Genomic DNA, 16,744 nt, shown 5'->3' on the forward strand with positions numbered 1-16,744 from the left:
ACTGCAATGTCATCCAAGTATGCCATGCAGAAGTCCTCCATCCCAGCTAGAACTTGGTTCACCATCCTTTGGAATGTTGCAGGTGCATTTTTCAGTCCAAAAGGCATAACCTTGAATTGGTATAGGCCAACTGGGGTAGAAAATGCAGTTTTCTCCTTGGCATGGTCTGTCAGGGCTATTTTCCAATAGCCTGACGTAAGGTCCAGTGTGCTGAGGTACTTGGCTGCACCAAGTTTATCCACCAACTCATCTGTTCTTGGCAAAGGGTGGGCATCAGTCTTGGTGACTGCATTAAGAGCTCTATAGTCCACACAGAATCTCAACTCTTTGGATCCTGCCTTTGGTACTAACACCACTGGGCTAGACCATGGACTAGTAGAGGGCTCTATTACCCCGAGATCAAGCATCTTCTTGACCTCACCTTTGATGTGGGTTCTGACATTCTATATCCTCTGCTTTTGACTGGCAGACAGTCACCAGTGAGTATCTTATGCTGTCCCCAAGGGGTCAAGCCTGGTGAAAGTGAGAACAGGGGGGCAAACTGATTTAACATCGCTTTGCACTCTTCCTGTTGCTCAGGGGTCAGATCTGAAGAGAGATTAACTCCCTCAACCTTTTCGTCCAAAGGTAAGCCTCTCAGGAGGTCAGGTAGAGCATCACTCTCCTCCTCCTCTTCCGATGAAGCTAGAAGCAATGCTCCTACTTCTGGTCTAGAGACATAGGCTTTGAGGCGGTTGGTGTGGAAGACTCTGGGAGCTTTCCTGGGTTTGCCCAGATCCACCAGATAGTTGACCTCTCCAAGTTTTCCCACAACCTTGAAGGGTCCCATCCATTTGTCTTGCAAGGCCCTCTGCCTTGTTGGGAGCATAACTAGAACTAGCTGGTCTTGAGTAAACTCAACCATGTTAGCCTTCTGATCATGCCAATGTTTCATCAGAGCTTGGCCAGCTTTCAAGTTATCACTTGTTTCTGCCATCATGTGTGACATTCTCCTTCGGAGACCTATCACATAGTCAGTCACTCTGACTGGCTTGGGGGAAGGAGCACTCTCCAACCCCTCCTTAATCAGGGCCAAGGGGCCTCTGACGGGATGGCCATAGAGAAGTTCAAAGGGAGAATAACCTACTCCCTCCTGAGGGACTTCCCTATAAGCAAATAGAAGGCATGGCAGTAGAAGGTCCCACTTGTTCTTAAGGGGTTCTTCTAAGGCACCTATCATGCTCTTCATGGTTCTGTTAAATCTTTCTACCAACCCGTTTGTCTGAGGGTGGTAAGCGGTTGAGAACTTGTAGGTAACTCCGCAGGTTTTCCACATGGCTTTCATGTAGTTGGACATAAAATTTGTCCCCCTGTCAGAGATCACCTCCTTAGGAAACCCAACCCTGGTAAAGATACCAAGGAGGGCCTTAGCCACAGCCTGAACCGTAACAGTCCTCATAGGAATTGCCTCAGGGTACCTAGTAGCATGGTCTACTACAACAAGGATAAACCTGTTGCCTGAGGAGGTTGGGGGATCAAGGGGACCAACAATGTCAATCCCTACCCTCTCAAATGGGACTCCCACAACTGGGAGAGGCACTAAAGGTGCCACATTCTTGGAACCAACCTTACCAGAAGTCTGGCAGGTATGGCAGCTCCTGCAATACCTATCTACTTCAGCCCCCATGTTTGGCCAATAGAAGTAGAGAGAGAGCCTTTCCTTGGTCTTCTTGAAACTCAAGTGACCAGCCAAAGGAATCTCGTGGGCTAGTTGCAAGAACTGTTGTCTGTTCTCTTGGGGCACTACCAGGCGTTGGTATGCTCCAGGTTCAGATTCGGTTGGTTCACTGTAGAAGAGGCCATCTTCCCAGTGTAACCTATACTTCCCAGGCTCTTGCCCATCAGCCTGAGAAGCCGCCTGCTGGCGGAGACCCTCCAGAGTTGGACATTCTCTTTGTCCCTTACGGAAAGCTGTCCTGCTGGGTCCACCTTCTGCCAGTAAAGACTGCAGCTCAGGATGGTCAGCCGGGTCCAGGTCTCCAATAAGTTCTGGACCTCCTTCTAGCTCTTCTTCGGAGTCTAGTTCAACCAAACAGGGTTGTACCTCCCTCTCAGCCTCAGCTGGAGTTACAGGTGTAACTTTGGACAACCTCGGGGAAGTCCTTGTTGGAAGCACTGGAGTGCTTGCTGTAGGCTTTTTTCTAGGAGTCTTGGGTTGCCCCTTTGCTCCTGATCTGGTAGTTACTGCAGTAAGTTGCTCCAGTGGGAGAGGAGTGATTTCTGTCATCATCTCCTGAGATAAACCTCGCAGGGTTTTCTCTCTTGCAGACTTGGTGAGCTCCCGTAACCTTTTACTAGGAGGTCTGGGGGTATGTGACACAACTCCAAGAGCTTTCAGGTCATTTCCCAGCAGAACTCTTCCTGCCACTTCACATTGTATACTGACAGGTATCTTCACAGCCATATCATTACACTGGATGAGAACTGGTAACTGGGGACACATCTGCACAGGCCCTCCAGCTAACTTGGTGAGGCATTTGGGTGCCTTAGCAACATCCTCTGCCTTGAAAAATGATTCATCCACCACAGTTATGCTGGCCCCAGTGTCCCTGATGGCAGGAGTCTCCTGACCATTTACGTGGACACTGTCTTTATAATACTCTTTAGTATTATCTGGGATAGAATTATATACATCTAAATTCTGCTGTTCCCACAACCCCAGAGAGACTAAAGAAACACTGGCTGAGACTCCAGTGGGTTCGTCAGCCAGTAGTAGAAAGTTTCCACTTGCCATAGTGACTTCCTCCTCTGGAGCGAAGGCTAAGGAGACAAGTTGGACCCCGGAAGGTTTACCCTTACATCTGGGATCTCCTTTCACATGGTCAGTAGCCTTACAAACATAACAGGCCCCAAAGGTCCTTTGGAATGGAGGCTTGTTCTGACCTCCTTCTGGTTTAGCACCAGAAGGTATACTACTCTGCTGTGGTTTCCCAGGTGGCTTACCCTTATGGTTTTGTTTGGGGCCCTCTTTGGAATTAGGATTATTAGAATTCTCTTTGGAGTCTTTCTTAGGCTGTCTTCCCTCATCCTTATTCTGAGTTACCCCAGAATCCTTGTGAGTAGCCCTGTTGGCAACCCACAAGTCAGCAGCCTTAGCTAGTTTCCTAGGATCTAATTCCTGTGAATCAGCCAAGTGCTGTCTGAGCTCAGGAGAGCAGGCATCATAAATTGACTCCATCATTACAAGATTTCTCATTCCTTCATAAGTGTTCACCTTGTAACCCTTAATCCATCCCTCTAAGTTTTTCAACCCTTCACACACCCAGGTAGCCCAAGGGGTACCATCATGCTTTATGAGGCTCCTAAACCTCTTAAGATACTGGGAAGGGGTCTTCCCAAACCTAGCTATCAAAGCTAGTTTCACACATTCATACTCTTTCCTATCCTCCTCCCCCAACTCCATTACCACATCAGTTGCAACAGGGGGAAGCCTAGAGAACAACCAGGTGAGTAACTCATTACCTGTGATGTTCTGGAGCCCATGATTATACTCAAACATAGACAACCAATTCAACACATCCAACTTAGGCTCATACATACCAATCAATTCCTTAGGCATCCGGGGTCTTTTAGGACTGGAACTTCTAGAGGAGCCAGAGAGAGAAGCATTCTCAACAGACAATTTCTTCATTTCTAGCTCATACTTGAGCTCCATTTCCCTTAGCCTTAGTTCTTTGTCAGTTTGAGCATTAAGTTTCTTGTACTCTAATTCAAGTTTCATTTTCTCCAGTTCAAAGTATTGAGGGCTAAATGTGGGACCTGGCAAAGGTCCAGTAGGTACAGCTGGTAGAGCAGACAGAGGCCTAGAGGGACTATCTACAACAGTTTCATCCTCCTCTTCTGGTTCTGACCCAAGATCGTCAATACTTTGTTCCATATCAAGATCATTGCTGCTTTCTACATTTGCTGGAGTGACAGGTTCCTCTGGACCATCCTCCAGACTTTGGTTTTCTAACAACCTTTCTATTAGCTCTATTTTCTTTCCTTTAGTCATGAGATTCTTATGCTTACAGAGAAGTCTTAGACAATCAGCAGTTTTTGTAGCAAGGGACTCTTGACTATAACTTTCCATAGTAGACAGGTTAAAAATGACGTTTTCTTTCTTGTGCTTAAGCTTTGTGGTTAGTTGCACTAAGGTATCTCAAAAGTACTCTAAAGTGTATACTCAATACAGATCCCACCGCTGTCCACCAGTGTTAGGCAGAAACCTGTGCAGTTCCCTCTGGGACCACTGCAAAAGATTTAAGACTACAGGTGTTGGCAGTAAACCCACTTGGTAGCAGTCTGCACCGCACAGATTCACTGTGGTAGCTGTGGCTGAGCAGTCAGACTTCCCTCAAGAAGAGTTAGGCAGTATACAGAGGATATATAATAGGTACAGAGGTACAATAGCACAAGCAAACACTGACCAGAGCTAGGTGTAAAAGTATAAACTTATTTATTAAAGGTACACTCATAAATTACACTCGCACATTAGAAAAGGTAAGAAAGTCAAACACAGTTACTATTACTCATATGTACATCCCTAATCGTTTGTTGGACAATTCTAAGTTAACACCACTTATTTCCAACCAGAGGTGAGCACTTAACGTTAGATGGTACTCCAACAAGTATTACCAAAAGGGAGGGAAAAAGCAGAAATAAAGAGAGCAGTAAGGTAAAACACTTTTCACATAAGGTTAGCAAAGACAGTCAATGGTGGAACAAGGGGAATTAGTTCGGGGCCCGCGTTAGAGGGAGCCAGGCGAAAATGTGCCCAAGATCACACAATGTCACAAGTCTTTGCAGGTGAGTAGAAAACTGTTTTACTATGGTTCTGAAAAGTTTAGTTAGGGTGTCCCAGACCTACCCAGGTTCGAGAGCCGAGGGCTAAATCTACCCCGTACAATCGGTGGCAAGGGAGGCCGGGCGGAACACAGTACCTTTAAAAGTGGAAAGATTCCTCCAGCGGTGGTAGTCGTTCCTGGTAGTGGGTGCAAGTCGGGGCGTCGTCCCGAGGAAGAGGTGATCTCGACGGGGAGGAAGGCTGCAGGTCGTTGCACTACCTGGGATGAGGCCAGCCGTGGAGTTCTCCGGTCACAAAGGATTTTTACCCCTCTTTCGCGGTTGAGGTAAAAAGTGGTATCCCGGTTGCCGGGGTGCTTGGCACAGGCAAGGCGGCCACGAGATGCTTCGGGACGGCGAAAAGAAGGCAGCAACTGGTTGTCCCCACCAGTTAAAGGAAGAAGACTCTCCGGCGGGAGATCTCCTCTGTCGTCGGGAAAAGTGGTGAGACGATTCTGCAGGGCTTCACCGGTGGTGTCGTCTTGGCAGGTCGGCTCGGCTTCTCCCTCTTCGGCTTCTTAGGTCCTGTGGCGACTTCTGAAGAACCAGTCCCAAAAACCCTGCTTTTATGCAGCAAACCCCCATTCATACAGCCTAGCTGTCACTCAAACATGCTAAGTGGTGAGCGGGGTGGCTCACCACTTGGGCCAATCACACTAGAGTGCGACCTGAGTTGGCAAGGCAACTCGGTCCAGGGTGCCTAAACCCCCTCCCACACCCCCTGTGGTACCCAGACAGAATGGCACCACTTTGGAGGGCTTCTGTGCAGAAGCCCGCCAAAAGTGGAACAAAGGCTCGACTCGGGTTCAGGGTTACTGAAGTGAACCTAGACGCCATTTTGGCGGCGAGTTCCGGCAAAAAATCCCAACCGGTGAATTTATATTAAATAAATAAACCGGCGGTATCTTTAACATTGCACCAAAAAGTGGTGCATCAAAAACCAATGGGAAATCCCATTGGGAAATATTCCAGTGGAATATTTCCGTGGTATCCACTGCCACCAGCCAGAACTCGGCGAGGGGGGACGGGACAGTACCCCCTCGACAACAGACCCAGGGGCAATCTAATTGCCCCTACCAGTACTTCCACAGTAAGATGGTTTGTACTGGTTAAGTTCCTAAGTTAAGACTAGTAAAGTCAATGGTAACTTTACAGACCCAGGGAGACAGTAGTCAGTCCCAGGGTGTGGAGTCTATGTTTGGGGGTCTCTAAGACACCCCTGTGCTACTGCACTGAGGGTGCTGTGTAACACACATTCAAAAACCAATGATGGCCTATGGGGAAAATTACCCCCTAGCCCATAAGCACATAGCAAGTCACAGAGAACACTCTCAAGTCATGTCCAAGAGTGAGGGTAAAAGAGTCTCACTCTTGGCAGGAGAAAAAAATAAACCCCACAAAATCCAGCAAAGCTGCTGGGGGACTCACTAGGTTAGGAAATTCAGCCTAAACAGAGAATTCTTCCTAACACAAAGCATTAAGAGGCCAAGGGTCTGAGAGAGACTGAGAACTAACCACCGACGGGGTTGGGGGTCATAAAACAGCCACACAAAGTCAAAGTATAGTGATTCGTAACGGTTGTAGGTCATATGGTCGAAAACATGTTGTATTGATAGTTTAGTGGTAGGGCAAGCATAGGAAAGCATAGGTTACAACAGGAATTTTGAGAGAGGACAGAATTTATTATGTAAGACATCCTGACATTTCCATCATCATAGAGGCAGGCATAGTTGGGGTTTCTTTTATGTTAATAAAGACCAAATCATACTGAAGAAGATAACAGGATTTTCAACCTGAAGGATATACTATACTCCAGTTAATCTAACTGGGGGTCATCCTAGAGGGCTGTTGACTACATCCAGCTGAAGCCGAGGATGCTACTAGACAAAGAGGAGCATGCTTAGAGCAGAGTGACCAAGTCCAGACATAGAAGACAAAGTCGTTAACACTCCTGAAATAGACTTTAGATTTTTCTTTCAATGCCAAACAACATAACAATCCTACAAAAGTGATAGACTGAGCTTAGGGATCGTACAAAGATAGCTTCCTGGACCTAACAAAAATTGCAGCAATGGCGACAGAGGCATAACAGTCCGGGAACACCACAGATCCCATTGCACTGGGAGGATGGGCTCAGAGAGTGATCAGCCAACTGGGCAGCATGAACTTCACCATACAGTACCTACAGAAAGTCAAGGAATCATCTTAAAAGCAACTAACTTAAGAGACCTGCCATGTTTAGGACCAGTTGCTAGATGATGCATTTGTGAACAAGATAAGAAGTTTGTTGGGACCTACGTGGCCTTCAGTAAGGTTTTTCTCAATTCTTAAGACAAAGATTTTTGTGAGGGCCACTTGTGGGAAGGGACGCCAATCTGCCCACTACCAACTCTCATTCAGGCCTCAAGGAAGAGTTGGATTCCCAGAGTGGCAGAAACAGAAGCAGGATAAACTCTTCTTTCCCTTCAGGAGCCACAGAGGAAACAGGGGCAATTACCTACTCCCAACTTTTACTGCAGGCAAGAGTGCTCAGTGCAGAAAGCATCCAAATAAGTGGAATAAGGCAGTTTGTCCACAAATGGAGACAGATCAACGGGGACCCTTGGGTGATTCAGATGGCGGTGGGGTTCATGTTAGAGTTTTAGTGGCCACCTTTCAAACTAGGGATTCGATTAACTTGCACTATGGAAAAGACCTTTGGTAAGTAGACAGAGAAGTCCTAGAACTTGCAAAAAAGGACCATAGCTCTTTCACAAAAGCACCCATAGGGTTTCTGCAGAAATATACACCACAGTGATGTAAGAAAGATTTTGCCCTCATTTTGTTCTCGGACTAGAGAGGTGCATCATAGAACCATTGTCATTTCTTGGAAGTTCTTAAACCATGTTCTGTGCATGAATCATGCGCTGCTGCTGCCTAATGTGCTGCAGCATTTTGTTTAATGTCAACAGTTCATATGGGCCTTGTATGAGTTGGGAGCCTAACTCTGAGCGTTCACAGCATCCTACTGTGCGCGACGTGTTGCGTAATGCTAACACGGAATACAGGCAACGTATCTGCTTTCACAGCTAGTCCCTTTATGTACGGTACTGGGTGCCTCGCACGGCTTTGATCAAGCTAGGTCAGTCATTAATTTAAAACAATTCTATGAGGGGGTAGCACATCCCAAATCAAAATGGAAGGCGTGCAGCTGCAAAGAGATATTCTTCATCCACAGGACTTAATGGCAAGACTAGTCCTCAGTAACCCCTATCCCTGAGCACCAATTTACAAACTGCATCGGAAGCTCCTTCACTTTATCTGGGAAGGTTAAGTAAGATAATTGCCCACTCTGTGGTGTTTCACAAATCTGCACAAGCTAGTTACAGCAGCCCTGATAGTGAAGGGAGTCCAGATGATTGATTAGCTGAGGGATACAATTTTTTGTTTGTCGCAGGACAATTCTTGCCTGGAGGATAACGTTTCAAGGGCAATAGACCTCCCCGACATAAGGCACAAATCACGACAGGATCATTTTTTTCTTTCCATGGTTTAAACAGCTGACACACTTGCAACTCCATCCCCCAAACAGGATGAAAAGGCTTTTTTTGATGTGCATTTCACAGAGACAGGCCCATTATGGGCCCCTCTTTGTGAAATGCGTTCCCAGCAACCAAGTGGTTGCTGGGAGCCTGTCATATTAGTGTAGGGATTGTGCTCCTGACACTAATGTATCTGGTGGAATATTCTTGCTGGAATAAGTATTTCTCCCATTTTGTTATGAACCCCAGAGTTCCAGCTCAGACGAGGAGGCAGGCTTCAGGAGTAGTCCCAATTACCTCAAATAAGACAGCACAGGTCGGTTTTCTGTATCTAATGCATCTTTCTACAGATTTTCCAAACCTTCTGCCCCAGTAGATCTGCGGATGAGTACCCAAGGGAGACTGCATCAAATTAAGATTGAGGGGTCAATCAGGATACTGGCCTGGAAGATGTCTGGAAAAGATGGGGACTTCCAGATATTTTGACGAGGAGTACTGTCAAGAGTTACAAGGCAGCCTGTACTTGGAAAGGCTGGTGTCTGGGAAGGAACTTGCATTCCTTTAGCAAATGTACTAGATATTTCCGATACCCCTTTTTCCTATTGAGACCAACCTAATCCTTCCCCGACCTTTATAGGTTACTGTAAAGCTGTCCCCCTAATTTCTCCACATGTGACACTTGACATTACTAGGATGAGGAAAAGGCAACTAAGAGTAATAAACACTACACCATTTCATCACTTTAGTACTGGAATGAGGAAGATGCCTGCAAAGTGCTGTGAGGGTCAGGCATGTACCTTTAATTATGGTCAGGCAAGTCTAATTAGGCAGCCGCACCTGCAGCCTGTCAAGTGGCTGCAGGTGTATAAAGGGAGACCAGTGGAGCAGAATAGAGAGCAACATGGAGGCCTGGGTGGGAGAGACCAGCAGGGGACCTTGTTTGAGAGAAGGTAGCCATGGTGGGAATGGAGAAGGAGTCAGGACGCCGGCAGAGGACTTGCGGGATCCAAAGCAAGTGGGTCATGTACTTGCTGCAGGTCTGGAAGCCTCTGTGACAGAGAGCAAGCAGCAGGAGCTGCTAAAGATCACTGAAGAAGAGAGGACGCTGCCCGCGTCCAGAAAAGGCATTTGAACTGCCAACATGCAGAGGGAAACACCCGGCAGGCGAGTGTGGCTTGAAAAGGTGGATTTCCCGGCTTTAGAAGCAGAGAAGAAGTAGTGGGAGCTGCCGGAAGGAGACGCAGAAGGCCGGTGAGTGTCAGGGAGAGCGCTTGAACACCGGGGTGATCCTAGCAGACTGCAAATACGAATTGATCCTCGAAAGTAAGCGAACCAAGTGCATATTGAATTTTGAACTGAATGGAAGCTTAAGATTAAGCAATATGAATACAAATTGAACATTGAATTGAATGAAAACCTGTAGTTAAGCATATAAAATACTGAATGGAATAAAAGTTTATGGGCCAAGCAAATAAAGAGGACAGCCAAGGTGCTCATGTGATAACGAATTATGGAAAAGGGTACAAGGGTTACAGAGTGTCATAGAAAGGTGGGGTACGAACAAAACTCCCTCATAGTGAACTTTTGTGAGTGAATGCAGTGCGGCAAGGCCAAAGACTGGCAAAAGGTGTGTGACATGTGATGGCAGAGCCAAGAGGCTGACAAAGAAAAGCCAGAGGAATGTAAATCTACACAGAAAGCTAAGAGGCCGACAAAGAGGAACTAAGTGAAGGTGACTTGGTACACAGGGGCAAGTGCTGAAGAACCTGCGTGGGCTGGGGTACCTAGAGATCCTGGTTGCTCGACCTGTGATTGGTGGACCGTGTGGTCTGTCAACTGCACCTAGGCCAGTGTGCCCTGAATGAGGAAAACCAAAGACATTGGGGGTCATTCCGAGGTTAGAGGTAAGGGATTACCGGCGCCTGTAAGGGCACCGATGGCGGTTACCCCTTACCTCCGTATTCCGAGTTCCTTTTGCGGGACCCTCTTTACCTCCTGCTTTTAGCAGGAGTAAATTACGGGACCCGCAAAGTGACCAAAGAGTAAATTACGGCACCGTAATTTACGGTGCCGTAATTACCTCCTTCCCCATTCCCGTTGAGCCCTATGGGGGCAGAAATGGGGATGGGGAAGGGCTATGGTGAATGGGGAATTACCGGTCCATCCAACCTTGGAATGGACCGGTAATTACTCCATTCACCATGCCGGTATTCCATGGAGTAAATAGCTCCATGGTTGCCAACCATGGAGCTATTTACTCCATGGTGTAGTCCTAACTCGGAATGAGGGCCATTGTGAACTAAACCAAGGAGAAGCATTATAAGTGAATTGCCGAGGCAAGCCAGAAGGAGGGTCAGCTTGACCTCGAGTTATGTTGAACTTTTCAAAAGTCTGAAACAAGTATAAGTGGCAAAATTAAAGTCTAAGGGAAGAGAACCCTGGGACTTGAGGAACTGCACGTGTTGTCTTGATAACGGAGCCTCAAGGCCTTTTGATTTGAACTGCGTTGCTTGGAACCTCGGGGGACGGGAACCCAGAGGATTGTTTGGAACTGTATCATCTTGAACTTGAGAAAGGTAATCTTGAGACTTTTGTGGAACTTTCTTACACATGGGGAATGGGAGCTGAAAGAGAGCTGCGAGCTGGAAGCAGGGTCGGACTGGGGATAAAATTATCTCGGGCACCAATGAAAAAATGGCCCACAGTTGCAAATGGCAATACATTCCTTTTGTGACAAGACTGTTTGAGTATGCCCAAGCGGGAGGTTTTTGATAAAATGTGGTACAAATTGTGCATGTTAAAGGATATTAATTCAGTAACTGCTAGCCGCATGGTGAAGTAACGTATCAAACTGGCCCACATGGGCCAAAAAACGAGCCCCAATTTGACCAAAAAACATGGCCCACACTAGCATTTTGTGTTTTTGGTTCAGGCATTGCCCTATTGCCTTATAGGCCAGTCCAAGCCTGGCTGAGAGAAGCACCAAACTTTGAGTTAAACCCTATATTCATTTTATTATTCATATCCCTACACATTGTTTAGCTTTAGTTGTGAGGGCACATGTAGGTTTTGGACACAGAGACTTTTAAATTGAACTCTGTAACTCAGACGTTCTTTAGGTTTGTTCAGGTAGGGAAATCCCACCTTAGCATAGGGCAAGTTAGGTCTTCTACCATCCTGACATTTGATTTAATAAAGCATTTTATTTTTAACTTTAAGTCTGTTGTCTGTGTCTTGCTTCATGATGCCTTCACACATCACAATGTCACAAACTAGCATCAAGACCACACACTTTCTGAATAATGATGTCTGTGCAACTGATCTGAAGTCATAACTGGGCCTAAAATGAATGTAGGTTTTTTTAAAGCCACAGCATAGTCAAAGGAAATTTAAAAAAAAAACTATAATTAATTCCAGGTATAGTCCTATGGCTAGGCAGAGAAAATATGTGAGGGATTAGTACTCACCCGCTGTATTGCTGCTCTCTGCTCAAAATTTCAATGCTATGCGGACGACACCCAACTTGTTTTCAGGCTTCCCTCTGCCACCACTTCTCCCTCTCTTATCACCAACTGTCTGTCTGCAATCAAGGATTGGTGCGCCGCCAACGACCTCTGCTTTAATGCCAGTATGACAGAGGTCCTCCTCATCGGCACACCTGCACCTTCCTTTCCTGTCACTCTCTGGCCGGCCTCCCTTGGCCCTCTCCCTGCTCCCACTTGCGAGGCTAAGAACCTCAGGGTCATCTTTGACTCCACGCTTTCCTTTTCTCCTCACGTCTCTGATGTCTCAAAAAAGTCTAACTACCAACTGCACCTCCTCAGAGGTATTCTTCTTCCTTTCCTCTTCTTCCCCCAGAAGCTCACTGTCTCCATAGCTCTGGTTATGTCTAGTTTGGACTATTGCAACAGCCTCTTTCTAAATCTATTTGGTTCTACTCTCAGCCCACTGCAACTCGACCAGAACAGGACAGCAAGACTTGTCCTTTCCTCAAAGCCTGGAATCGTATCTCTCCACCCCTGAAATCTCTTCATTGGCTCCCAGTGGCAGCAAGGATTAAATTCAAGACCCTTTTCATTGTCCACAAGGCTTTGTGGGGATGGGTCCGCAATACCTTCAACTCTCCCTCCGTAAATACATTCCTAGTTGAGCTCTTTGCTCCTTCACCTCCAACTCCCTCAGGGTCAGTCGCTTCTTCAAGCAACGAGTTGGTGGTAGACCCCTTTCCTCGGCTGGGGCCTCACACTGGAACAGATTCCCTGCCTCTCTGAAACTTGAGGAGAACCATCTCCGGTTCCGGAAGCACCTCAAGACCTTCCTCTTTGCTTCTGCCTTCGCTCTTCCTCTCCCCTGCTAATCTGTCTGCTTTGGCACAGGCACCTGGTTACCCTCTGATTTCGGGGCCAGATCCCTGCTCCCCCATCGGCACTGCCTCCTGGCAACCCCTGCACTTGGGTCTGTATCGGCAACCCTACAGTTCCCTTCCAGCAGTTATCAGACACCTGCTATCTACACCTTATTCTCACACTTACCACCTGCTGGCCGCACTACCTGTTGTTGTTGTTGTATCACATGTTCATCACTTTCCACTCCCCCCCTGCCCCTTGCACTTTCCCCTTCCCTTTCCCCTGTACTTGCACATTCTCAATGTCACTGGGCCTAGTAAGATCATTGTTTTGTCCTCCCTTGTTTGCCCTCCTTTGCCTCGTTGCGCTCTGAAACACTTGTGTAAGGGCACGATACAAATAAAATATCATTATATCATGCAATCCTGAAGTGGTTTGTTATTTCCACTCCTCAACATACGCATTACGCCTCATGTTGATACTTGACAATGCAGATGCAGTATTTTCAATCATTGTGAATATTAAAATCATGTTCTCTACTTGCTCATGAGTACATGGTAAATGTCCCAAGTTCAAAAATGGGATTTGCTCTAATGTGTAATAAAACAGAGGCAGACATGTTCAGTCTTGACTAGTACTGGCCCAGTCTCTTACCTGGTATGGCCCATGTAAGGGAACATAATAAATATCTCCAGAAGAAAGCTTATATTTGTCCAGTTCTATATCTTTACTGTAGAATACGGAGAGGAGAGAGAGGAGAAGCCGCCGATCTTTGTCATCTGTCACTCTGCCACCATAATTGCATTCACCTGTAAAAAAATATTACAACATATGTTTGCTTGGTCAAAATACCTTGCACAGCTCTAGAAGAGTTCATGAATTCGTTGAACAATCAAATAAACACTATGTGGTCATCAGTGCAAATGGTTGTTATATGCATTCCTCTGTGCAGCAAGTGAAACAACCATGTGCAGATCAATTTTAACCATTTTACCCCCCCCCCACCAAAAAGTACTTCAAAGGAGCAGCCCATCCCCAACTGCCAGGCCAGTTCGCTCTGCCAAGGAATACCAAGAGCTCTTGTGTGTTTCAACCATATTCTGCACCACTATAACAACATTATTCATATTAGGTTGTCCACCTCATTCCAACAACAGGCCTTGTCCGACATCCAAAAAGCATAATCTCTGAGGCAGTACACACAATGAGACCACAAGCAAACTTCTCACTCTACTAGCTTTTGTGTGGCCTGCTACAGCAAAATGATCTACATAGTGTGATGAATCTGATGATGGCATCACTCCTTTCCCGGGGATAGCGTCTCCTCATGTGGCCAGGGGGCAGCTGCTACCTGATCTTGGGCGTTGCTATTTGAGGGAGGACCACATGGCAGAGGCGGCCCTCAGGGGAGTGGAGCAACATTATTGGGTGAGACATGGTATCCCCCATTCCCTTTCAGGGACACCCCTTCAGTACCCGAGGCCCTCATGGCATATTGTGGCAGGAACCCTCAATATTCCCCAGCACTCAGTCATAGAATTTTTAAACATCACGTAGTTACAGCAGTAACAAAGACTGAAACGAGGAAGAGAGTAACCAGAATGAAGATTGCTCAGCTAGACCGAAGTGAGTAGTCTAGCTGTTGGAGAAATCCAGTTGGCTCCAAACGGCTCCCTTCAGTAACGCAGTAGTTCAAAGATGGAGCTGCAGAGAACTGCAGAGATACGACCGGCTAGTGACTGCCGGGGAAGCCAAGCTGTCATGTGGACATGCGAGCGAAGAAGAAGCACGAAGAAAGAGCGAGGCAGCGTCTGGACCGGACACGCATTCTTGCAGGCAGAAGAGACACTGAAGCAGTACACAGGGCAAATTTAGCTTCACGCTGGCAAGAGACGACGGAGTGATGTGCAGACCGCCACCAACCGTAGAGACGTGCCACCCAAAATGGAGAGAGAGGGCAGAAGCTAAGAAGGACCCGACCGGGGTCAGAGAATCCAAGGAGCCGCCCTAAAACTGGTAAAACCACAATGGAAGGTCGGGACCCCTGGAGGGAGCTGGAGAAGGGATTCCTGGTCCCTAACTGGAACGGGAGGCAAATTCCCTACGGCTTACATCACAAACTGAGTTTCATAAGTGCCTGTATTTGAGGAGATACAAATGCACCAATGATAAGAGGAACTTGAGGAAAAGCATATACCCTCAGATTTCGCAAATTAATGAACATATGAGAAAACCTGGCTGGAGAGTATACCAGGTGTTTTGCAAGTCTGGCCAGCACCCACACATTATCAAGGAATGATATGAGAGAACCTGACAGGAGAGTTCACCAGGTGTTTTACGAGCCAGCCAATCCCAATGAAGATTCATGCCCATGGGATTTTGAATTGCCAGGAATGAATTTCGACACCAAGAGGAGGGGGGTTTTCCTCTTGAACTACAAAAAACGTGGTTCTATTTTGAACTTTTGCTTTGGTGGAGAAAAACCTGGAACTGTGAACATTACCCATTGGAACTCAAGACCTCTCTCTGCCCCCGCCTCTGCCACCCACAGCGTCAGTCAGTATGTAAAATGTAGTCTAATGACTTAGCTGCGATTGTCCATATCCTGCCCCACTAGCCTTCCCTCTGTTCCCTCCACTGTGAGCCCAGGTCATCAGGATCAGGCATGCAGCCTGTGGTCTTAGCTGTGAATATCCCTGTCCCTAACCGCTATTCCTCTCTCTCCTCTTTCCTTTGGCCGATTCAACATCAGGATCTGAGTGGGGAGAAAAGGGGCGGAGAGTTTTACATTTTTTTTAAATAAACCACTGAACTCCAAAATTAGGAATGAAGTACTAGAGGTTAGTATGTTTTACACCAGTGCCAATTTTTCTTGATATCTCTGTCACTAAAATGACCTGACAATCTGGTTCCTCCTGCAGGGTGGTGTATGCACCATATGGGATCAAACTACTAAACCCTTTAATCATGGCTATTGTAATATGTCTATTTCCTCTCTTTTCCGCATCTAGAATAAGAAATCATACACTAAAAAAGGCTTTGCAGGGCCCAAAACAACACATAAAACACCAACATATGGTTTCCTGTGTATCCCTCATGGCTATTTTTGCTGTTGGCATCTTCACTGTGGTGTTTTCACCGCAGCTGTTTTTGTTGCATTTCTTTTTCTTTTCAAAGCCCCCCCCCAACTGCCCTCTAACCCACTCCCTAATCCTATATCCCAACCAAACACACAACATGTGAAAATGGACACAGTGAAAATACCAAGGCAAAACTGCCAACGGCAAAAATAGCTACGAGGAAAACACAGTAAGCGCAACATAAAAAATGATGTCTTCTTTATGATATGGTGGGTGCCACATATCGTTTTGACTGTTTCCTAGACTTTACGGCAGTGTTTAAAAGCTTTTCAATTAATGTCCAGAGCTTTAATAAAGTTTCAATTAAGTTCCAATTAAAACATTTGTTCGGAAAGATTTTCTTTCTGCCGATTTTCCCTCTATAGACATCAATGGGGCACCCGCACATTTTGCTATTGCCTATAACCTGTTCTGACCTTTTGATCAAAGTGAACCGATTTTACTTCATTTGCCCTGCTAAGCTTATCTGTTTTGTGTCACATATCAGTCCCTGTGACTGTTAGTGCAGGACAACTCTTCATTGTAAAATTCTCTTTTTATGCTTCCCTGCACACATCACCTTACTGTGAAGTGCAGAAGAGACAGTCTGTATCCCCATAACTTTGGTCATTGTAACTTTGTGGTTACTGGCATCACATATCCAGTATGGTCTGGTGGTAGCGGAAACTTTTCTACCATTTTAGTTTTTGTTGTACCATGCACTTTTGCACTTAATGTCAAAAAGAGTACGATATACTCTAAAGTGCCTGTGCCATGGGATTGTTGCTTATTGTTTCACCTTCTTGTATTTTGGCCTTCTTCCTGCTCTCTCAGGACTGAATTTGCCATAAATGGTAAAAGCCTTTCCTTGGAAAGCAGTGGTCTGTGTGTGTGG

At 46.4% G+C, this 16,744-nt stretch overlaps 1 protein-coding gene across 1 annotated transcript in view; it reads right to left on the reverse strand.

Moving 5' to 3' along the window:
* DNAH3 (dynein axonemal heavy chain 3) overlaps positions 1-16,744 on the reverse strand; it is a 1,861,430-nt gene that overhangs the window by 356,931 nt on the left and 1,487,755 nt on the right. The window contains exon 56 of the mRNA XM_069647670.1: positions 13,385-13,539. Coding sequence (XP_069503771.1) covers positions 13,385-13,539 — 155 coding nt within the window. The remainder of the gene's footprint in view (positions 1-13,384; positions 13,540-16,744) is intronic.

This window comes from Ambystoma mexicanum, chromosome 2q (assembly GCF_040938575.1).
Source record: "Ambystoma mexicanum isolate Mex_15411 chromosome 2q, UKY_AmexF1_1, whole genome shotgun sequence".
In the NCBI taxonomy this organism is placed as follows: domain Eukaryota; kingdom Metazoa; phylum Chordata; class Amphibia; order Caudata; family Ambystomatidae; genus Ambystoma; species Ambystoma mexicanum.